Source organism: Salvelinus alpinus, chromosome 7 (genome assembly GCF_045679555.1).
Source record: "Salvelinus alpinus chromosome 7, SLU_Salpinus.1, whole genome shotgun sequence".
In the NCBI taxonomy this organism is placed as follows: Eukaryota; Metazoa; Chordata; class Actinopteri; order Salmoniformes; family Salmonidae; genus Salvelinus; species Salvelinus alpinus.
In genome coordinates, this window is record NC_092092.1 from 41,026,558 (window position 1) to 41,051,104 (window position 24,547).

General features: G+C 42.0%; 1 protein-coding gene across 2 annotated transcripts in view; it reads left to right on the forward strand.

Moving 5' to 3' along the window:
* LOC139581025 (TANK-binding kinase 1-binding protein 1-like) overlaps positions 1–24,547 on the forward strand; it is a 114,825-nt gene that overhangs the window by 76,226 nt on the left and 14,052 nt on the right. For both annotated transcript variants that reach the window (XM_071410324.1, XM_071410325.1), the window contains exons 6-7: positions 1,155–1,357; positions 1,550–1,611. In XM_071410324.1, coding sequence (XP_071266425.1) covers positions 1,155–1,357; positions 1,550–1,611 — 265 coding nt within the window. The remainder of the gene's footprint in view (positions 1–1,154; positions 1,358–1,549; positions 1,612–24,547) is intronic.

The following is a 24,547-nucleotide window of genomic DNA, read 5'->3' on the forward strand; positions in this document are numbered from 1 at the left end:
TTCCATGACAACGACACCGTTTCTTCCCCACCATTGTCATCAGAAGACTCTACAATGTCTGATTCAATTCAAATGTTTTGACCTAAATCTTGGATTACCTCATTGTCTGATTCATTTTCAGTCAGAGAGAGTCACTGAGCTTTGTCGATAGCGCTATTAACTTCAGGGCAGCAATGTTGAGCGCAGTAGCAAAACTTTTTCAGTTCTTCATGATATCTTTCTAGACAGGATTATCCACACATACTTTGCAGTTTATGTTCTAGACAGAAGCATGCTACATGGCAGACCAATCCAAACTCATCTCTCTGCATTTCCAGATCATCCATTATCACACAATCATGGCTAGCAGGAAGGTTCCTGTATTTTCTCCGTGGCTAAACCAACTAGGGTTGTTATTAAACAATTGTATTCATATTTACAGATGGCATACAAGTTTGTTATTAAAGCACATTAAAGTTCACATGTTCCAAAAAAACATATTTTTATAAAAATAAAACATTAAAATGCCTCTCCTGTGAAGTAGTGACGTGCAACGGATCACATTTGCCCCCTCAAAGCTTCTGAGCAAAAATTAATGTTTCTGTTGTTTGAAAAGGAAAAAAATAAATATATGAGGATTGGAAATGATGCAGACAATTACGTTGATAGAATCTGCAATATTAAAGCTAATCTACCCAATAAAAAAACACAACAACAAAAAAACAAAAACAAATGTGTGTGTTTGATGTAATTACGGACGTTGCGTGCAAGACAGTGTGTTTGAAAGGTTTTGTGTGTACTGTATTGTATCGGTGTGCGTTGTATGTGTTTTATTCCAGTGTCAATGTGTGTGCCTATGTGTTGTGTGAGGAGGCTGGCTGGCTGGGTGAGATGAAATAAAGACGGCTCCTGCTGAACAATCCATACTGGTTTAAGGACGGAGTCGGTATGAGCTTGGCTTCATGGCTGTGCCCACGCACGCTCAACCACCGAAGTGGAAAATTAAGAAACGTGGAGTTCTTATCTGGCCTTAAGTCCACTTCTCTATCCCTTATTATCCCTTCACATCAAAGTACAATGATGGATGTTATAAACACTGGGATAATTAAGTCCCTCTAGATTGATGCTGTGAGTGTGTGTGTTTGCGCTTGTGCGTGTGTGTTCCCCCTCCCCAGTGCTAGACTGTCCTGCGCTGACCATGCAGAGCTCTCGTAGTCTAGACACTCTGTCAGACCTGAAGCTGCAGCGTCTGGAGACGGAGCTAGAGAGGGCGCGGCATGAGGCCGAGCGGGCGTGTCAGAGGGAAGAGGAAGTGAAGGCCGAGTGTGAGAGACTGCAGGAGGAGCTGAGACAGATCCAGAACAACCACATAGGGAGGGTCAGTGAACAACACACACACACACACCTAACACACTGGTATGTATAACAAACTGATATATTCTCCCTCAATTTTTTTAAGCATAGTCAGTTCTGTCTAACTCTTGTTCTCGCCTGGCTCTTGCTGTCCCATCTTGTCCAATCCACTTCGAGCACCTGCCTGCTAATGTAATTTCATGCTCTACTTCGGCAGGAAATGACTTCGCCGTGTGAGCAGTGTGATGTGGAGTGGATAAAGAAGGTGGGAGATGAGCAGTAAGTGACGAAAACAACCATTTACTATGTGACACTATAAGACCTGCAACTTTTTATCTGCCGGATAGAGAGAGGGAGAGGTTGGGAGGGACGGAGGGAGAGAAAGCGAGAGGGGACTATGAGATAAATAGTTTGAGAGAGAGAGAGAAACAGAGAGAGAGAGAGGCAGAGAGAGAGAGAGACAGGGAGACATACAGAGGGAGAAAGAGAGAGGGAGAGAGACAGAGAGAGAGAGTAGTAGCAGACAGTAATGTTTCACTAGGATCTGTACCTGACTCATATCTGAAGGTCTAGACCAGGGATGGGCAACTTTGATGGGGACGGGGGCCACAAAAAAACCTCACTCATCATGAGGTCCGCAGTGCTTTTTAATGAGCAAGGCCTTATTTCTATTACAGCATATTGGATGACTGTCATTCATATTCCATTCACTCAGCTCAACGTAACATCGATAGGTTGAGGCTACTACATCATGAGGTTGCTGCAACCTAGCCAATGAATGGAAGCTTACAACGTAGGTGCACACAGGTCAAGAGAACAGTCATGCCTTGCACACTCTTACCTGCATCTAGCTGATCTAGGCTGTAATCAGTAGTCCAATGGTTGCAAAGGAGAGTATCTATTGGACAAATTCAGGTATGTATTTTCCCCGTTTGCTTCCATTTAAGAAAAGTTTTTCAATAGAATCGGGCAGACTGAATACACACCTGAACACACGCAAACAGTTCACTTTCATAGCCACATACAAAACAGCTCGTCGGATTCCTTCTCACATCTACGTGCTCTCCTCCTCTCACCTTTTCCCTTTGCTTGTGGATTTTAATGCACAACACATCAGCTGTCTGTGACCAGGCGCAAAAACATTTCCAAGCCAAAACTTCATATCATAACCGCTACACAAGGCCTACATCGTTGTCACCACATTCGCTAAAGTAATGTCATAGTCAACATAGTCTAATAGAATCAACGTGTTAGTAAACCCGCTACAATCATGCAGTACAGTGTACAGTCAGTAAGCAGTTTAGCAGTTACACTGGCGGGCCACGGTGGCAATAATGTACCCTGAACAAAAACATAAACGCAACATGAAATAGTTTTTTACGGAGTTACAGTTCATATAAGGAAATGAGTCAATTTAAATTAATTCATTATACCCTAATGTATGGATTTCACATGACTGGGAATACAGATATGCATCTGTTCGTCACAGATACCTTTACAATAAAGGTAGGGGCATGGATCAGAAAACCAGTCAGTATCTGGTGAGACCACCATTTGCCTCATGCAGCGCAACACATCTCCTTTGCATAGAGTTGATAAGGCTGTTGATTGTGGCCTGTGGAATGTTATCCCTCCTCTTCCATGGCGGTGCGAAGTTGCTGGATATTGGCGGGAACTGGAACACACTGTCGTACACGTAAATCCAGAGCATCCAAAACAGGCTCAATGGGTGACATGTCTGGTGAGTATGCAGGCCAAGGAAGAAGACATTTTTAGCTTTCAGGAATTGTGTTCAGATCCTTGTGACATGAGGCTGTGCATTATCATGCTGAACATGAAGTGATGGGGGTGGATGATTGGCACGACAACGGGTCTCAGGATTTCGTCACGGTATCTCTGTGCATTCAAAATGCCATCGATAAAAGGCAATTGTGTTCATTGTCCGTTTTACAGCAAATTTTCTGCAATTCTACACATTTTGCCATAGGGTAGAGGCAAATATTTGCAGTTTTTAATATGATAACTGATGATCACGTAGCCGAGTGATTAGATCGTTGGGCCAGTAACCGAAAGGTTGCTGGATCGAATCCCAGAGCTGACAAAATCTGTCCTTCTGTCCTTGAGCAAGGCAGTTAACCCACTTTTCCTCGGGCACCGAAGACGTGGATGTCGATTATGGCAGCCCCCCCACACCTCTCTGATTCAGAAGGGTTGGGTTAAATGCGGAGGACACATTTCAGTTGAAGGCACTGACTAGGTATCCCCCTTTCCCCCTTTTCCCACCCCGGTCGGTAATTTGACCATGTTTACTCGAAGTACACTACATGACCAAAGTATGTGGACACCTGCTCGTCGAACATCTCATTCCACAATCATGGGCATTAAAACCTCTTTGGGCTAGGGGGCACTATTTTCACGTCCGGATGAAAAGTGTACCCAAAGTAAACTGCCTGCTACTCAGGCCCAGAAGTTGGATATGCATATCATTGGTAGATTTGGATAGAAAACACTCTAAAGTTTCTAAAACTGTTAAAATTATGTCTGTGAGTATAACAGAACTTATTTGGCAGGCAAAACCCCGAGGACAAACCATCCAGGGAGAAACAAAATTGAGGTCACTGTCTTTTAAATTGTTTTTCTATGGGGAACTAGATTTATGAGGGACCTGGTTGCAGTTCCTATGGCTTCCACTAGATGTCAACAGTCTTTAGAAATTGGTTGATGTTTTTCCTTTGAGAAATGAAGAAGTAGCCCTTTCCTTTCTGAGTGTAGAGCCAAGTGAACTGTTTTGTTTGGTGCGCGCGACCTGAAACTCGCTCCACTTTCATTTTATCCGCTATTGAACACAGTATATTCCGTCTTAAATTTTATCGATTATTTACATTTTAAAATACCTAAAGTTGGATTAGGAAAGTTGTTTGAAATGTTTTGATCAAGTTTACAGGTAACTTATTAGATACTTTGTAGTCATGTTGGGCGAGTTGGAACCGGTGTATTTTCTGAATCAAACGCGCCAAATAAATGGACATTTTGAGGATATAACGACTAAATTTATTGAGCAAAAGGACCATTTGTGATGTTTATGGGACATATTGGAGTGCCAACAGAAGATCTTCAAAGGTAAGGCATGAATTATATCGTTATTTCTGACTTTTGTGTAGCACCTGCCTGGTTGAAATCTGATTTTCATGTGTTGGCATGCTGGGCGCTGTCCTCAGATAATCGCATGGTTTGCTTTCGCCGTAAAGCCTTTTTGAAATCTGACACTGCGGCTGGATTAACAAGAAGTTCATCTTTAAACCGATGTATAACACTTGTATGATTTATGAATTCTTATTATGAGTATTTCTGTTTTTGAATTTGGCGCGCTGTAATTTCACTGGGTGTTGTCAAATTGATCCCGCTATCCCGAAGGGATCCATAAGAAGTTAACATGTAGTTGGTCCCCCCTTTGCTGACGTAACAGCCTCCACTCATCTGGAAGGCTTTCCACTAGATGTTGGAACATTGCTGCGGAGACTTGCTTCCATTCAGCCACAAGAGCATTAGTGAGGTCTGACACTGGTTTTGGGCAATTAGGCCTGGCTCGGCGATCCAATTCATCCCAAAGGTGTTCGATAGGGTTGAAGTCAGGGCTCTGTGCAGGCCAGTCAAGATCTTCCACACCGATCTCATCAAACCATTTCTGTATGGACCTCGCTTTGTGCACGGGGGCATTGTCATGCTGAAACAGGAAAGGGCATTCCCCAAACTATTGTCACAAAGTTGGAAGCACAGAATCGTCTAGAATGTCATTGTATGCTCTAGCGTAACGATTCCCTTCAATGGAACTAAGGGGCCTAGCCCGAACCATGAAAAACAGCCCCAGACCATTATTCCTCCTCCACCAAACTTTACAGTTGGTACTATGCATTTGGACAGATAGCATTCTCCTGGCATCCGCCAAACCCAGATTCGTCCGTTAGACTTCCAGATGGTGAAGCACGATTCATGACTCCAGAGAACGCATTTCCACTGCTCCAGAGTCCAATGGCGGTAAGCTTTACACCTCTCCAGCTGACACTTGGCATTGCGCATGGTGATCTTAGGCTTGTGTGCGGTTGCACTGTCATGGAAATCCACTTCACAGTTATTGTGCTGATGTTGCTTCCAGAGGCAGTTTGGAACTCGGTAATGAGTGTTGCAACCGAGGACAGACTTTGCAGCTGAGCCATGATTGCTCTTAGATATTTCCATTTAACAATAACAACATTTACAGGGCAGCTCTAGCAGAGCTAGACTGACTTGTTGGAAAGGTGGCATCCTATGACGGTGCCGTGTTGAAAGTCACTGAGCTCGGGCCATTCTACTGCCAATGTTTTTGTCTATGTAGACGGCATGGCTATGTGCTCAATTTTATACAACTTTCAGCAACAGCTGTGGCTGAAATAGCCGAATCAACTAATTTGAAGGGGTTTCCACATACTTTTGTATATCAAATCAAATGTATTTATATAGCCCTTCTTACATCAGCTGATATCTCAAAGTGCTGTACAGAAACCCAGCCTAAAACCCCAAACAGCAAGCAATGCAGGTGTAGAAGCACGGTGGCTAGGAAAAACTCCCTAGAAAGAAAGAAACCTAGAGAAACCTAGAGAGGAACCAGGCTATGACCTCTTCTGGCTGTGCCGGGTGGAGATTATAACAGAACATGGCCAAGATGTTCAAATGTTCGTAAATGACCAGCATGGTCAAATAATAATAATCACAGTAGTTGTCAAGGGTGCAGCAAGTCAGCACCTCAGGAGTAAATGTCAGTTGGCTTTTCATAGCCGATCATTAAGAGTATCTCTACCGCTCCTGCGGTCTCTAGAGAGTTGAAAACAGCAGGTCTGGGACAGGTAGCACGTCCGGTGAACAGGTCAGGGTTCCATAGCCGCAGGCAGAAAAGTTGAAACTGGAGCAGCAGCACGGCCAGGTGGACTGGGGACAGCAAGGAGTCATCATGCCAGGTAGTCCTGAGGCATGGTCCTAGGGCTCAGGTCCTCTGAGAGAGAGAAAGAAAGAGAGAATTAGAGAGAGCATACTTAAATTCACACAGGACACTGGATAAGACCGGAGAAGTACTCCAGATATAACAGACTGACCCTAGCTAGTATATACAGTGGGGCAAAAAAGTATTTAGTCAGCCACGAATTGTGCAAGTTCTCCCACTTAAAAAGATGAGAGAGGCCTGTAATTTTCATCGTAGGTACACTTCAACTATGACAGACAAAATGAGAAAAAAAAATCCAGAAAATCACATTGTAGAATTTTTTATGAATTTATTTGCAAATTATGGTGGAAAATAAGTATTTGGTCACCTACAAACAAGCAAGATTTCTGACTCTCACAGACCTGTAACTTCTTCTTTAAGAGGCTCCTCTGTCCTCCACTCGTTACCTGTATTAATGGCACCTGTTTGAACTTGTTATCAGTATAAAAGACACCTGTCCACAACCTCAAACAGTCACACTCCAAACTCCACTATGGCCAAGACCAAAGAGCTGTCAAAGGACACCAGAAACAAAATTGTAGACCTGCACCAGGCTGGGAAGACTGAATCTGCAATAGGTAAGCAGCTTGGTTTGAAGAAATCAACTGTGGGAGCAATTATTAGGAAATGGAAGACATACATACATCCACTGATAATCTCCCTCGATCTGGGGCTCCACGCAAGATCTCACCCCGTGGGGTCAAAAGGATCACAGGAACGGTGAGCAAAAATCCCAGAACCACACGGGGGGACCTAGTGAATGACCTGCAGAGAGCTGGGACCAAAGTAACAAAGCCTACCATCAGTAACACACTACGCCGCCAGGGACTCAAATCCTGCAGTGCCAGACGTGTCCCCCTGCTTAAGCCAGTACATGTCCAGGCCTGTCTGAAGTTTGCTAGAGAGCATTTGGATGATCCAGAAGAAGATTGGGAGAATGTCATATGGTCAGATGAAACCAAAATATAACTTTTTTGGTAAAAACTCAACTCGTCGTGTTTGGAGGACAAAGAATGCTGAGTTGCATCCAAAGAACACCATACCTACTGTGAAGCATGGGGGTGGAAACATCATGCTTTGGGGCTGTTTTTCTGCAAAGGGACCAGGACGACTGATCCGTGTAAAGGAAAGAATGAATGGGGCCATGTATCGTGAGATTTTGAGTGAAAACCTCCTTCCATCAGCAAGGGCATTGAAGATGAAACGTGGCTGGGTCTTTCAGCATGACAATGATCCCAAACACACCGCCCGGGCAACGAAGGAGTGGCTTCGTAAGAAGCATTTCAAGGTCCTGGAGTGGCCTAGCCAGTCTCCAGATCTCAACCCCATAGAAAATCTTTGGAGGGAGTTGAAAGTCTGTGTTGCCCAGCAACAGCCCCAAAACATCACTGCTCTAGAGGAGATCTGCATGGAGGAATGGGCCAAAATACCAGCAACAGTGTGTGAAAACCTTGTGAAGACTTACAGAAAACGTTTGACCTCTGTCATTGCCAACAAAGGGTATATAACAAAGTATTGAGACAAACTTTTGTTATTGACCAAATACTTATTTTCCACCATAATTTGCAAATAAATTCATAAAAAATCCTACAATGTGATTTTCTGGATTTTTTTTCTCATTTTGTCTGTCATAGTTGAAGTGTACCTATGATGAAAATTACAGGCCTCTCTCATCTTTTTAAGTGGGAGAACTTGCACAATTGGTGGCTGACTAAATACTTTTTTGCCCCACTGTATAGTGTAGCTGACAGCTAGACTCATTTACCAATCTAAAATAAAATGCTGACATGGGCTAATTAAGTGACTGCTGATGCACAACCAAATTTCGAAATTGCACCTTGTGTATTCTATTATTCTAACATTCAACAGTAAGTTGAGACCATGACTGAGTTCCCCTCCGCCAAACATTTTTATTCTATTGATGTATTATTATGCTTTAAATTAGTCTGCTGGCCGCTAGTTGCCCATCCCTGGTCTAGACATTAGAGGGTCTAAAGGGTAATCTCTAGGGAACTCATTAGAATCTAAATGAGCTTTTTTCCAGGCCCATCTTAAAGTAAAACTCTGCCTAGAATAATGGCCTCTCCATTGCATTTGCATGCATTGATATTACTAGTACATTAGTGCCCATACAACTTGCACTGGATCATTTTGTGGACCTCAGTGTCTTTCCATGTGGGGGACAGTTTTGTCTTGTGTGGTAATACATAAGACAACAGTAGAGGGCAGTGTGAGCACAGCGTTTCCTGACAGCAGTTCGTCATGTTGTTTCTCAGGGGAACCTACACCGACACCTCTGTGGGGACTATGCGCCCCCCTGCCCCGGTTCACTCTCCCCATCCTCCTACACACATCAGTCACACCACATACAGCTCGCCCACTAGCTGTATGAAAAACCAACATGTGAAACGTGAATACTGTTTTGATAAGAAAGTGGATGTGAATTGCACTGCAGAGGAGCTGAGATTGAGTGGGGCAAAGGCCAGGGAGGGGAAGCCTACTACTTTTCCAGACCTCAGTCACATCTTGGTTTCACTGCCTTACTCACCCTATTTTCTTTCTGAATGAGAACTGACTTCTTGTAAGTGCTCTTGTTTAATGTAAACGGCTCTTAGATTCTTGTGAAACTGGTCGCGTGTTGCATGTTCTGGAGAGCATGTGAGTAATTGTCTGTGAGTTTGGCCCTCAAATCAAATCAAATTGTATTTGTCACATACACATGGTTAGCAGATGTTAATGCGAGTGTAGCGAAATGCTTGTGCTTCTAGTTCCGACAATGCAGTAATAACCAACAAGTAATCTAACCTAACAATTCCACAACTACTACCTTATACACACAAGTGTAAAGGGATAAAGAATATGTACATAAAGATATATGAATGAGTGATGGTACAGAACGGCATAGGCAAGATGCAGTAGATGGTATAGAGTACAGTATATACATATGAGAGGAGTAATGTAGGGTATATAAACATAAAGTGGCATAGTTTAAAGTGGCTAGTGATACATGTATTACATAAAGATGGCAAGATGCAGTAGATGATATAGAGTACAGTATATACATATACATATGAGATGAGTAATGTAGGGTATGTAAACATTATATTAAGTGGCATTGTTTTAAGTGGCTAGTGATACATTTTTACATAATTTCCATCAATTCCCATTATTAAAGTGGCTGGAGTTGAGTCAGTATGTTGGCAGCGGCCACTAAATGTTAGTGGTGGCTGTTTAACAGTCTGATGGCCTTGAGATAAAAGCTGTTTTTGCTTTTATGCACCTGTACTGACTTCGCCTTCTGGATGATAGCGGGGGGAACAGGCAGTGGCTCGGGTGGTTTTGTCCTTGATGATCTTTATGGCCTTCCTGTGACATCGGGTGGTGTAGGTGTCCTGGAGGGCAGGTAGTTTGCCCCCGGTGATGCATTGTGCGTATGTACACTACCGTTCAAAGGTTTGGGGTCACTTAGTAATGTTCTTGTTTTTGAAGGGGAAAAAAATAAAATTGTCCATTAAAATAACATCAAATTGATCAGAAAAACAGTGTAGACATTGTTAATGTTGTAAATGACTATCGTAGCTGGAAACGGCTGATTTTTTATGGAATATCTACATAAGCGTACATAGGCCCATTATCAGCAACCATCACTCCTGTGTTCCAAAGGCACGTTGTGTTAGCTAATCCAAGTTGAGCATTTAAAAGGCTAATTGATCATTAGAAAAGCCTTTTGCAATTATATTAGCACAGCTGAAAACTGTTGTTCTGTTTAAAGAAGCAATAAACCTGGCCTTTAGACTAGTTGAGTATCTGGAGCATCAGCATTTGTGGGTTCAATTACAGGCTCAAAATGGCCAGAAACAAAGACCTTTCTTCTGAAACTCATCAGTCTATTCTTGTTCTGAGAAATGAAGGCTATTCCATCCGAGAAATTGCCAAGAAAGTGAAGATCTGGTACAACGCTGTGTACTACTCCCTTCACAGAACAGAGCAAACTGGCTTTAACCAGAATAGAAAGAGGAGTGGGAGGCCCCGGTGCACAACTGAGCAAGAGGACAAGTACATTAGTGTCTAGTTTGAGAAACAGACGCCTCACAAGTTGTCAACTGGCAGCTTCATTAAATAGTACCTGTAAAACACCAGTCTCAACATCAACAGTGAAGAGGCGAGTCCGGGATGCTGGCCTTCTAGGCAGAGTTGCAAAGAAAAAGACATATCTCAGACTGGCAATAAAAATAAAAGATTAAGATGGGCAAAAGAACACAGACACTGGACAGAGGAAGATTGGAAAAAAGTGTTATGGACAGACGAATCTAAGTTTGAGGTGTTCGGATCACAAAGAAGAACATTCATGAGACGCAGAAAAAATGAAAAGATGCTGGAGGAGTGCTTGACGCCATCTGTCAAGCATGGTGAAAGCAATGTGATGGTCTGGGGGTGCTTTGGTGGTGGTAAAGTGGGATATTTGTACAGGGTAAAATGGATCTTGAAGAAGGCTATCACTCCATTTTGCAACGCCATGCCATACCCTGTGGACAGCGTTAAATTGGAGCCAATTTCCAGGACAATGACCCAAAGCAGAGCTCCAAACTATGCAATAACTATTTGGGAAGAAGCAGTCAGCTGGTGTGCTCTCTTTAATGGAGTGGCCAGCACAGCCACCGGATCTCAACCCTATTGAGCTGTTGTGGGAGCAGATTGACCGTATGGTATGTAAATTGTGCACATCAAGCCAATCCAAATTGTAGGAGGTGCTTCAGGAAGTTTGGAATGAAATCTCTTCAGATTACCTCAAGAAATTGACAACTAGAATGCCAAAGGTCTGTGTAACCGGTTCTGCACCGGTACCTTTCTGTGTTGTGTTCTGGTAAGGTGTAGGTGGAACATAAGGCTCTGGACACAATTCAGCCGGTTGTCTCTCTTTTAATGACTGCATGGAATGGATACAAATACAAGGCAAAAGTTACTGCTGTAGTCTGGACTCCATACAAGTATATTTGCCTGATAAAAGACAAAAGACAGTGCAGAAAACCAAGGAGAAAATTATTTTAAAAACTCACGATGTCTGCACCTGAAAGAGACCCTCTCCCGCCACAAAGCTAACGATAGTAGAGCTAGCCTTGCAAAGTTGCACTCTAACATTATCCCCATTCAAATGAATATATATTCCTATAAACAGTAATGCAACACTAAATCAGTGACGATATAACTTTTGCTTGTCTTTTCTTGTGAATTTGTGAACATTTGCGAACATGTGCATTCAAAAGACCGGAGCATACGTAACACCTACCTCTCCTCATCACGCTCTGAGCAAACGGAGGAGTAAGAGCATGGCTCCCTTTGATGACATCACAGCATTAACCTCTCTAGGGTATGTGGGACGGTAGCGTCTCACCTCGTCAACAGCCAGTGAAACTGCAGGGCGCCAAATTCAAAACAAAACATCCCATAATTAACATTCCTCAAACATACAAGTATTTTACACCATTTTAAAGATACACTTGTTGTAAATCCAGCCACAGTGTCCGATTTCAAAAAGGCTTTACGACGAAAGCACACCAAACGATTATGTTAGGTCAGAGCCAAGTCCCAGAAAAACACAGCCATTTTTCCAGCCAAAGAGAGGAGTCACAAAAAGCAGAAATAGAGATAAAATGAATCATCAACCTTTGATGATCTTCATCAGATGACACTCATAGGACTTCATGTTACACAATACATGTATGTTTTGTTCGGTAAAGATCATATTTACAGTGGGGAGAACAAGTATTTGATACACTGCCGATTTTGCAGGTTTTCCTACTTACAAAGCATGTAGAGGTCTGTAATTTTTTATCATAGGTACATTTCAACTGTGAGAGACGGAATCTCAAACAAAAATCCAGAAAATCACATTGTATGATTTTTAAGTAATTAATTTGCATTTTATTGCATGACATAAGTATTTGATCACCTACCAACCAGTAAGGATTCCGGCTCCCACAGACCTGTTAGTTTTTCTTTAACTTCTTGTCAATACGGGGGCGCTGTTTTCACTTTGGAAAAAATCGTGCCCAAATGAAACGGCCTCGTACTCTGTTCTAGATCATACAATATGCATATTATTATTACTATTTGATAGAAACCACTCTCAAGTTTCTAAAACTGTTTGAATTATATCTGTGAGTAAAACAGAACTCATTTGGCAGCAAACTTCCATACAGGAAGTGAAAAATCTGAAAACGAGGCTCTGTTTCAGGGCCTGCCTATTCAACTGGCTTTTATTTATCGATATGTATGCACTTCATACGCCTTCCACTAGATGTCACCAGGCAGTGGAAGGTGGAATGGGGTGTCTAGCTTGATCTGAGGCCGAACAAGAGCTTTTGGAGTGACAGGTCCGGTATTTTCTTTGTCTTCGACGGCGCGCGAGGGACCTCGACATTGTCTTCTGAAAAGCGTTCGGTATACACGGCGAATATCTCCGGCTCTGATTTTATTTGATACATATGATAATAACATCATAAAGTAGGTTTTTTCAACCGAGTTTTATCAGTTTATTCAACGTTTATTGGGACTTTTGGAGTTTTCCGTTCTTTGCGCCAAGAGAGGATGGGAATGTTAGCAACCTTGTCTAGCATTGTGGCGCGAATTCGACAGAAGAAATGGACATTCTAAAACCAAACAACGATTTATTCTGGAAATAGGACTCCTTGTACAAGATTCTGATGGAAGCTCAGCAAAAGTAAGACAACATTTATGATGTTATTTCGTATTTCTGTGTAATATGTTGATGCCTATTCTCCGCCGTGTTGGTGAGCGCTGTCTCACAATAACCCAAGCTGTATGTTGTGGTAAAATTATTTTAAAAAATCTAACACAGCGGTTGCATTAAGAACGAGTGTATCTTTCATTTACCATACAACAAGTATTTTTAAGTAAAGTTTATGATGAGTTCTTTGGTCAGATTAGGTGAGTGTCCAAAATATCTCCGGACATTCTGGGGAAATGTTGCTACGTATTCACAATGTATAACCACGATTTGCAGCTCTAAATATGCACATTTTCGAACAAAACATAAATGTATTGTATAACATGATGTTATAAGACTGTCATCTGATGAAGTTGTCCAAAGGTTAGTGATTCATTTTATATCTATTGCTGGTTTTTGCGAAAGCTACCTTTGCGGTGAATAAATGCGTTTGTGTGTTTGGCTATTGTGGTAAGCTAATATAATTCTATATTGTGTTTTCGCTGTAAAACACTTAAAAAATCGGAAATATTGGCTGGATTCACAAGATGTTTATCTTTCATTTGCTGTACACCATATATTTTTCATAAATGTTTTATGATGAGTATTTATGTATTTCACGTTGCTCTCTGTAATTATTCTGGCTGCTTTAGTGCTATTTTTGATGGTGGCTGCAATGTAAAACTATGATTTATACCTCAAATATGCACATTTTCGAACAAAACATAAATGTATTGTATAACATGTTATAAGACTGTCATCTGATGAAGTTGTTTCTTGGTTAGTGACTAATTTTATCTCTATTTTGTTGGTTATGTGAAAGCTACCTATGCGGTGGAAACATGGTGAAAATATGCGGTTGTGTGTTTGGCTATTGTGGTTAGCTAATAGAAATACATATTGTGTTTTCGCTGTAAAACATTTAAAAAATCGGAAATGATGGCTGGATTCACAAGATGTTTATCTTTTATTTGCTGTATTGGACTTGTGATTTCATGAAACTTATATTATATGATATCCCTGTCCCGTTAGGCTAGGCTATGCTAGTCAACTTTTTTGATGAGGAGGATCCCGAATCCGGGAGGGTGATGAAGTAGAGGTTTAAGAAGCCCTCCTGTTCTCCACTCATTACCTGTATTAACTGCACCTGGTTGAACTCGTTACCTGTATAAAAGACACCTGTCCACACACTCAATCAAACAGACTCCAACCTCTCCACAATGGCCAAGACCAGAGAACTGTGTAAGGACATCAGGGATAAAATTGTAGACCTGCACAAGGCTGGGATGGGCTACAGGACAATAGGCAAGCAGTTTGGTAGAAGGCAACAACTGTTGGCGCAATTATTAGAAAATGGAAGAAGTTCAAGATGACGGTCAATCACCCTCGGTCTTGGGCTCCATGCAAGATCTCACCTCGTGGGGCATCAATGATCATGAGGAAGGTGAGGGATCAGCCCAGATTTACACGGCAGGACCTGGTCAATGACCTGAAGAGAGCTGGGACCACAGTCTCAAAGAAAACCATTAGTAACACACTACGCCATCATGGATTAAAATCAGGTTCCCCTGCTCAAGCCAGCGCATGTCCAGGCCCGTCTGAAGATTGCCAATGACCATCTGGATGATCCAGAGGAGGAATGGGAGAAAGTCTTGTGGTCTGATGAGACAAAAATAGAGCTTTTTGGTCTAAACTCCACTCGCCATGTTTGGAGGAAGAAGAAGGATGAGTACAACCCCAAGAATACCATCCCAACCGTGAAGCATGGAGGTGGAAACATCATTCTTTGGGGATGCTTTTCTGCAAAGGGGACAGGACGACTGCACCGTATTGAGGGGAGGATGGATGGGGCCATGTATCGCGAGATCTTGGCCAACAACCTCCTTCCCTCAGTAAGAGCATTGAAGATGGGTCGTGGCTGGGTCTTCCAGCATGACAACGACCCGAAACACACAGCGAGGGCAACTAAGGAGGGGCTCCGTAAGAAGCATCTCAAGGTCCTGGAGTGGCCTAGCCAGTCTCCAGACCTGAACCCAATAGAAAATCTTTGGAGGGAGCTGAAAGTCCGTATTGCCCAGCGACAGCCCCGAAACCTGAAGGATCTGGAGAAGGTCTGTATGGAGGAGTGGGCCAAAATCCCTGCTGCAGTGTGTGCAAACCTGGTCAAGAACTACAGGAAACGTATGATCTCTGTAATTGCAAACAAAGGTTTCTGTACCAAATATTAAGTTCTGCTTTTCTGATGTATCAAATACTTATGTCATGCAATAAAATGCAAATTAATTACTTAAAAATCATACAATGTGATTTTCTGGATTCTTGTTTTAGATTCCGTCTCTCACAGTTGAAGTGTACCTATGATAAAAATTACAGACCTCTACATGCTTTGTAAGTAGGAAAACCTGCAAAATCGCCAGTGTGTCATACTTGTTCTCCCCACTGTATATCCAAAAATCTGAGTTTACATTGGCGCGTTATGTTCAGTAGTGTAACGTCCTGACCAGAGTTATTATGTGTTTTGCTTGTTTAGTGTTGGTCAGGACGTGAGCTGGGTGGGAATTCTATGTTGTGTGTCTTGTTTGTCTGTTTCTGTGTCCAGCCTAATATGGTTCTCAATCAGAGGCAGCTGGTAATCGTTGTCCCTGATTGAGAATCATATATAGGAGGCTTGTTTTGTGTTGGGATTTTGTGGGTGGTTGTTTCCTGTCTCTGTGTTTGTGTTCTGCACCAGATAGGACTGTCTCGGCTTTCACGTTTGTTATTTTGTTATTTGTTAATGTTCACTGTTTATCTTCTTATTAAACATGTTGAACAATAACCGCGCTGCATTTTGGTCCTCTCCTTCATCCCAGGAAGAAAGCCGTTACAAGTAGTTCCAAAACATCCAGTGATTTTGCAGAGAGCCACATCAATTTACAGAAATATTCATAATAAACATTGCTAAAAGATACAACTGTTAAGCATGGAATTTTAGATCCACTTCTCCTTAATGCAACCGCTGTGTCAGATTTCAAAAAAACTTTACGGCAAAAGCACACCATGCAATAATCTGAGCACAGCGCTCAGAGACCAACACAACCCAAACAGATATCCGCCATGTTGTGTAGTCAACAGAAGTCAGAAATAGCATTATAAATATTCACTTACCTTTGATGATCTTCATTAGAATGCACTCCAAGGAATCCCAGTTCCACAATAAATGTTTGTTTTCTTCGATGAAGTCCATCATTTATGTCCAAATACCTCCTTTTTGTTTGCACGTTTAGCCCAGTAATCAGAATTCATGACACGCGATCACTAGGTGCAGGCGAAAAGTCAAAAAGTTGCGTTACAGTCCGTAGAAACATGTCAAACGATGTATAGAATCAATCTTTAGGATGTTTTTAACATAAATCCTTAATAATGTTCCAACCGGAGAATTCCTTTGTCTTCAGAAATGCAATGGAACACTCTCTCACGTGAACGCGCATGGTCAGCTCGTGGTTCTCTGGCAGACCTCTGACTCAATCCCCTCTCATTCGCCCCCACTTCACAGTAGAAGCCTCAAACAAGGTTCTTATGTTTCTACTGACTGTTACGGAACTTTTTGACATTTCGTCTGCTTTTAGTGAACGCGCTTCCTGACTTTGGATTTGTTTACCAAACACGCTAACAAAAATAGCTATTTGGACATTACCGAACAAAACAAACATTTCTTGTGGGAGTCCTGGGAGTGCATTCCGACGAAGATCAGCAAAGGTAAGTGAAGATTTATAATGCTTTTTTATGAGATTTGTTGACTGCACAATTTGGCGGGTAACTGTATGGCTTCCTTTTGTGGCTGAATGCTGTTCTCAGATTATTGAATATTGTGCTTTTGCCGTAAAGCTTTTTGAAATCTGACACAGCGGTTGCATTAAGAACAGGCGTATCTTTAATTCTATGTAAAACATGTATCTTTCATCAAAGTTTATGATGAGTATTTATGTTATTTGACGTGGCTCTCTGCAATTTCTCCGGATATTTTGGAGGCATTTCTGAACATGGCGCCAATGTAAACTGAGGTTTTTGGATATAAATATGAACTTTATCGAACAAAACATATATGTATTGTGTAACATGAAGTCCTATGAGTGTCATCTGATGAAGATCATCAAAGGTTAGTGATTCATTTTATCTCTATTTCTGCTTTTTGTGACTCCTGTCTTTGGCTGGAAAAATGACTGTGTTTTTCTGTGGCTATGTACTGACCTGCTTTCGTCGTAAATCCTTTTTGAAATCTGACACGTTGGCTGGATTCACAACAAGTGTAGCTTTAATTTGGTGTATTGCATGTGTGATTTCATGAAAGTTACATTTTTATAGTAATTTATTTGAATTTGGCGCTCTGCATTTTCACTTATATTATATTGAGATTTCGCTCAAGACATTTTACCACAACTTTGGAAGTATGCTTGCGGTCATTGTCCATTTGGAAGACCCATTTGCGACCAAGTTTTAACTTCCTAACTGATGTCTTGAGATGTTGCTTCAATATATCCACATAATTTTCCATCCTCATGATGCCATCTATTTTGTGAAGTGCACCAGTCCCTCCTGCAGCAAAGCACCCCCACAACATGATGCTGCCACCCCCGTGCTTCACGGTTGGGATGGTGTTCTTCGCCTTGCAAGCGTCACCCTTTTTCCTCCAAACATAATGATGGTCATTATGGCAAAACAGTTCTATTTTTGTTTCATCAGACCAGAGGACATTTCTCCAAAAAGTACAATTTTTGTCCCCATGTGCAGTTGCAAACCGTAGTCTGGCTTTTTTATGGCGGTTTTGGAGCAGTGGCTTCTTCCTTGCTGAGCGGCCTTTCAGGTTATGTTGATATAGGACTCATTTTACTGTGGATATAGATACTTTTGTACCTGTTTCCTCCAGCATCTTCACAAGGTCCTTTGCTGTTGTTCTGGGATTGATTTTCACTTTTCCCACCAAAGTATATTAATCTCTAGGAGACAGAACGCTTCTCCTTCGTGAGCGGTCTGACGACTGTGTGGTCCCATGGTGTTTATACTTGCGTACTATTGTTTGTACAGATGAACGTGGTACCTTCAGGCTTTTGGAAATTGCTCCCAAGGATGAACCAGACTTGTGGAGGTCTACAATTTTTTTTCTGAGGTCTTGGCTGATTTCTTTTGAAAGTCAGGCAAAGAGGCACTGAGTTTGAAGGTAGGCCTTGAAATATATCCACATGTACACCTCCAATTGACTCAAATGATGTCAATTAGCCTATCAGAAGCTTCTAAAGCCATGACATAATTTTCAGAAATTTTCCAAGCTGTTTAAAGCAACAGTCAACTTAGTGTATGTAAACTTCTGACCCACTGGAATTGTGATACAGTGAATTATAAGTGAAATAATTTGTCTGTGAGCAATTGTTGGAAAAATTACTTGTGTCATGCACAAAGTAGATGTCCTAACCGACTTGCCAAAACTATAGTTTGTTTACAAGAAATTTGTGGAGTGGTTAAAAAGCGAGTTTTAATGACTCCAATCTAAGTGTATGTAAACTTCCGACCTCAACTCTATATAAAACACAAGAAACCACGTTTTTGACTGCACTGGGCCTTTAAGGTCAACAGCATCATTAACCCTTACCAAAACTATAGTTTGTTAACAAGAGTGGTTGAAAAACGAGTTTTAATGACTCCAACCTAAGTGTATGTAAACTTCCGACTTCAACTGCAGGTATGTTGTAAAAGCCTGACGTCAAGTCCATCATACTGAAGTAAGTGTTTCCCCCTAGGGCTGCAAGACAGTCCGATTGGTGTGGATGTGCATCTTTGAGTGTCCTTGCATTTAGCCATCTGAAATCTGTACATATACGAAGCCCACCGTCTTTCTTCCACACCATTACTAGAGGGGAAGCATATTTGCTAACGGATTTCCTGATTAATTCCTGTTCCTCCATTTCCGTCAACACTTGTCGTAGTTTCTGGTAATGGGCAGGCGGAACCCTCCGATATGGTAAGTGAAATGGTCTGTCATCTGTGAGTCGAATGCGATGCTCAAAGCCCTTGGCTTCGCCACAATCGAGAGCGCTCTTGGAGAACACATCGTTGTAGTTAATAAGTAACTGAACTAATTCCTCTCTTGATGCTTGACTGATTTTACAGGGTTCGATGTCAATCTCTCCCAACCCTACATCTAGCAGTCTCTGCTTCAAATCCACGGAGTCAGTTGTGATGGGCTGCTTCCCTAGAGTTCACCCTTCCATCTTGCAGGAGCCTTGGAAAATGGTGAAGTCCTCCACATCCAGACAGGGAGACACATCAGCCAGCTTGCAGTTTCTCTTTGGAGTGATAGGTTTGTCCGATAGGTTAGTGACTTTCATGGGCACCCACCTGTCGCCCCACATGGGTGTGATGACTCGACCCACCATGATATTTCGTGGCATGGTCTTGGATGATGTGGGTTTGACCAAAATAGTGCTCCCTGGAGACATTGGCACGCTGTTGGGAAGCCTTCCCCATACTAGATGCTCTTGTTTAGCGAGGAGTGCGACTGCCTGGTTGAGTTTGACTGTCCCTATTTTTCTGGGAATTTCTTCACTCTGCCAACATGTCAGGTTAGACATCATGTTCAAGAAGTATTCACCTGCAGGTGATGGCTGCGGAGTACATTCTGATATGAGTCTCCAGTACACGTCAGTACCCTTCATTTGATGCATAAGGTGTTTTATCAAGTTTGTACCGAGAATGAGATCATCATGCTGACCTGGGACTATGAGCACAGGGACTAAACAACTAATCCCATACACGTTAAGGTCAACTTCATACATGCATTTTGGTTGTGCCGTTTTCCCCCTACAGCAACGAGAATGACTGGCTCTGATAGTGGCTTCTTCTCTAGACTAATATTTTCCGCAAGCATTCTTTGTTCGGGTGCTTCGCTTAAAGTACAGGCCATGGAGCCGGTGTCAAGCATCCTTTTCAATTGGAACTGGTTATTTCCAGTGACTGGTGCATAAAACAGTTAATCAAATGGCGTTAATCTTTGTATATTCTGCGCTATGACCCGAAACCCTTCTGGTGCTGTACTACATGCGTTCACATATTGTCGTTCTAAATCTTCATCACACTCAAGGGTTTGTTTCTCTTCACCCGCATATCCCCCCTCCAAATGCGGGCCCGCTAGTTTAACGGCTCTGCGTGTGCTCCTCACTGTATCTAGGCCCAGACGTCAGACAGTTTTTCTTCCAGTGACCTGACTCAAAGCATGACAAACACCCTCCCTCTACCGTGTGCAAGTGTAGAGTGGTTTGAACCGTTACACACCTTGCAGTATTTCCTGTAAGATTACCCTTGGTTAGGTGGGTTCTGTGGTCTTACTGCTGTCTGAGTGTTCTGCGTTAGCACACAATCAAGTAGACTTATCAACGTTTGCATGCAGTTTCCCTCAGTTTGATTAGAGGGTGTGACAATATCCTCACTCTGGTTAGGAGACACTGGACAGGATGTCACTTCATCTTCAAGTACAGGCGTCTGGACATGTGTGGCCACCTGTCTCACAGCAGCAGGGTGCTTTGACCTGGTCAACATTTGGGCTTTCATTTCAGACTGATACTCGTCTAGACGTTCTTGTATCTCAGTTGCTGTCCACCTATCAGCTGTTTTGAACTTTAAACCGCAGAAAGAGAAGGATCTGGGCAGTGTTTCACAAACATCATCGTTACCTCTCGGCTGGAGTCCTCGATGCTCCGACCCTGCCTCCTCAAACACTCGTCGGCCACATCTACTGCCTTGTTCAACCGGATCCAGTACTCCATGGCATTTTCCCCTAGTACTGGCACAGAGGCAAGAGGCATGGATGAATATGTTAACTCACTGAAATGTTGTTTCAGTATATCTATTATCACTTTAGGGTTCTCGTGAGGTTTCAGAGATGTATTGCTGGGGAGTGTTATCTTTACGATGTCTCTAGCTCTACCCATAAGCTTGGACATGATCTCCTGTGACTGTTCTATGACCGGCACGCCCCTCTTTCTCAGGTAAACGTACACGAGTTCCTCCCATTCATGTACTGAGTACCATCCCCTCTGAAACACGGAGGCTCTCTCACGTCAGACTGCACGACCAACTTCATACCAGATAAATGAAGGGAGGGTGTGTCAGTGAATGTCTGCCCTGCACTGGTGCTCTGAGCATGTGCGCCGCTATCCTCCTTCCTCTCACCTTCCTTCCTGATTTGAGCTGATATAGACGGTCCTATCTGATGGGCGAGTCGTGTGGTAAGATTTCCCAAGTCAGGACTGGCCACCTCTGAACTATCTGAGTGAGTGTCACACGGCATAATTACAGGAGCTGAGGGTGTGTCGTTAGGCACCCGAGTAGAGCAAAACTTTGGTCAATCTACTACATCTATAGTTCTAGCTGTGGTCTGAGGCAACTCCCTGAAAAACCTCCCTCTCCCAAGACCCAGTACAAGCTCATCACTGAAAACACAGTCTCCTTTTCCAACAATATAAGTCATATTCACTATCAATATACACAAATAAAATGAAATATATGTATCAACAATTTCAAATTAGTCAGTTAATCTAAGAGATATACCTAACGAAACATTAAAAAAATTCCCTTGCGTGTGTAAGAGATTTCACTTCCAACCTATTTATAGCATAGCAACTCCCGGCGAACAAGCTGGTGTTGATAAATGGCAATTCACAATGATCCACATTTATCCGGGTCACGGCACCAATGTAACCGGTTCTGCACCGGTACCTTTCTGCGTTGTGTTCTGGTAAGGTGTAGGTGGAAGATAAGACTCTGGACACAATTCAGCCGGTTGTCTCTCGCTTAATGACTGCATGGAATGGATACAAATACAAGGCAAAAGTTACTGCTGTAGTCTGGACTCCATACAAGTATATTTGCCTCTCCTCATCACGCTCTGAGCAAACTGAGGAGTAAGAGCATGGCTCCCTTTGATGACATCACAGCATTAACACAATTTAGAAAATAAATACAATAAAATAATTCACTCTTGAAAGTAATGAAATACATCTTAAAATAACCTTAAAATAATAAATGTAAATAAATATGAGGGATTTTCGGTGAAATACATAAAGTATATTTTTGAGCAAGGCTGTAATTGCTGCAAATGGAGGACTCTTTGACGAAAGCAAAGTTTGAAGGACACAATTATTATTTCAATTAAAACTCATTATTTAGAACCTTGTCAATGTCTTGACTATATTTCCTATTCATTTTGCAACTCATTTCATATAGGTTTTCATGGAAAACAATGACATTTCTACGTGACCCCAAACTTTTGAACGGTAGTGGTATTTTGAACGGTAGTGGTATGTTATGTTTAGGATCTGCATTACTTACAGTTGAGTGACAGCAGACAGGCTGTACTCAGTAGTAGTATGGCAAAATAGATGTTAGAGCACACAAACAAAAAGCTGAGTAGCAGTTACAGAAACAGCAAGCCTACAGTCCGTACTCTCTAATGTGTATTCAGAGGTCAGCTCCAGCTCATACGGCCCACACACAATTCCTCACCCACACACACCAGCATATAGATTGGCTGTCATGAATCTCCTCTCGCTAGATACACACTCATCATCTCTCCTCCCACACACACACACACACACACACACACACACACACACACACACACACACACACACACACACACACACACACACACACACACACACACACACACACACACACACACACACACACACACACACACACACACACACACACACCTCCAAATAGCTTTTCCAAAGCAAAGGGGGCTACAATGCAATTGAAGTCTTGGTAGCTTTGATGAGCAAACATAAGAGATCACACGCGTGAGTGAAATGTGTTGCATTCCAAGCCGTGCTTTTCAAAGATTGTCGAGAGGCTCCAGGTGAAGTTGAGAATTGTGTGCGCAGAAGTGTGAAAAGGAAGAGTCGCGGATGTCAAAATAGTCAATAAATACAGTTTGGTGCATGGAAAATCCAAGAGACTTGAGACTGTAACCGAGGTGTAGATAGTCACTCAGACATCCCCCTTGGACTGTAAAAGAAGGAAAGGAGATTTCAGCTCTCAAATAGAATACCGGTACTTCCATATTCATGAAAGCGTTCGATAGAGGCAGTTAGGAAGGAGGGAATAAGGGCTCCTACTCTCATCAATGGCTTCCACGGTTCCTGTAAGTTATGTATGATCTCTTCTATTTTCAGGTTGTTGTGAAGGTGTTGAAGGGGCTTCAAAAGCCCACTCAATAGCCCTGTCTGAGTCATACAGAAACGTAGTGGGAGGACTTGGTAGGTCTGTCTGAAGGACTAACTAAGTGATGGAATGTATGAATGCGTTGTCTGTGGTCGAAATGATTTTGTTGAAGTTCTCAATTTTCCTCAAAATAGAGGTTCTATCGAGACCCTAAAATGGAAATGTGATGACATGTTTCTTGGGTAAACAGATCTAGCTGTAATTCATTTCTGGGGTCAACACCATTCTCCTGGCTGAAATATATTGTCACATGAACTGTCATCACAATATATTTCAGCCAGGAGAATGGTGTTGACCCCAGAAATGAATTACAGCTAGATCTGTTTACCCAAGAAACATGTCATCATGGAAAAGATTCAACAATAATGACTCATGATGACTGCCATTTCCTTTAGCTAATGGTTCAGTGTTTACTGGTCAAAAACCTCCAGGCAAAATGGGGTATGTTTTCTACTGCCTCCCTCTCCCTCCTACACACAAAAAACCTAACACATTAAGACTCAATTAAGTTATTCAGTGGGTTGTGGAGAGTACTCATCATTTTCCTATGACAAGGTGAGACTTCTCTTGTTGGCTCTATAATTGGCATGACCATATAAATGAATTGAGATGTTTCCAGATTCGCCGTTGTACAGTTGAAGTCTGAAGAAGAAGTTGTTTGTCCGTTGAAAATCTTTCTCTATATGTCTTGCTATCACTATGTAGAGTTAGCTGAGTCAGATTTTTTATGGATATTGGTTCGAGAGCTCAGATAAGCTTTAACAGATCTGTCTGGATACAGACTGGCACCTATCTACCACAGCATATCTACAGTACATACAGAAGATATCATACTTATTCTTCCCCTTTGGATTTTTTCACATTTTGTTGATTTACAAAGTGGGATTGAAGTAGATTTTAAAATATATAATTTGTTCATTGATCTACCCAAAATACTCCATAATGTCAAAGTGAAAAGAAAATTATATATTTTTTATCAAATTAATACAAATTATATAACGAAAATATAGTTGTTGCATAAGTATTGATCACCTTCGTTTAAGCAAGCCTAAATTAGTTCAGGAGTGAAATGTGCCTTTACAAATCACATAGTAAGTTACATGGACTCACTTCATGATATTTGAGTTACTAATCCTTCCTCTGTCTCCCATACATACAACATCTGTAAAGTCCCTCAGTCAAATATTGAATTTCAAGCATAGAGTCAACTACAAAGA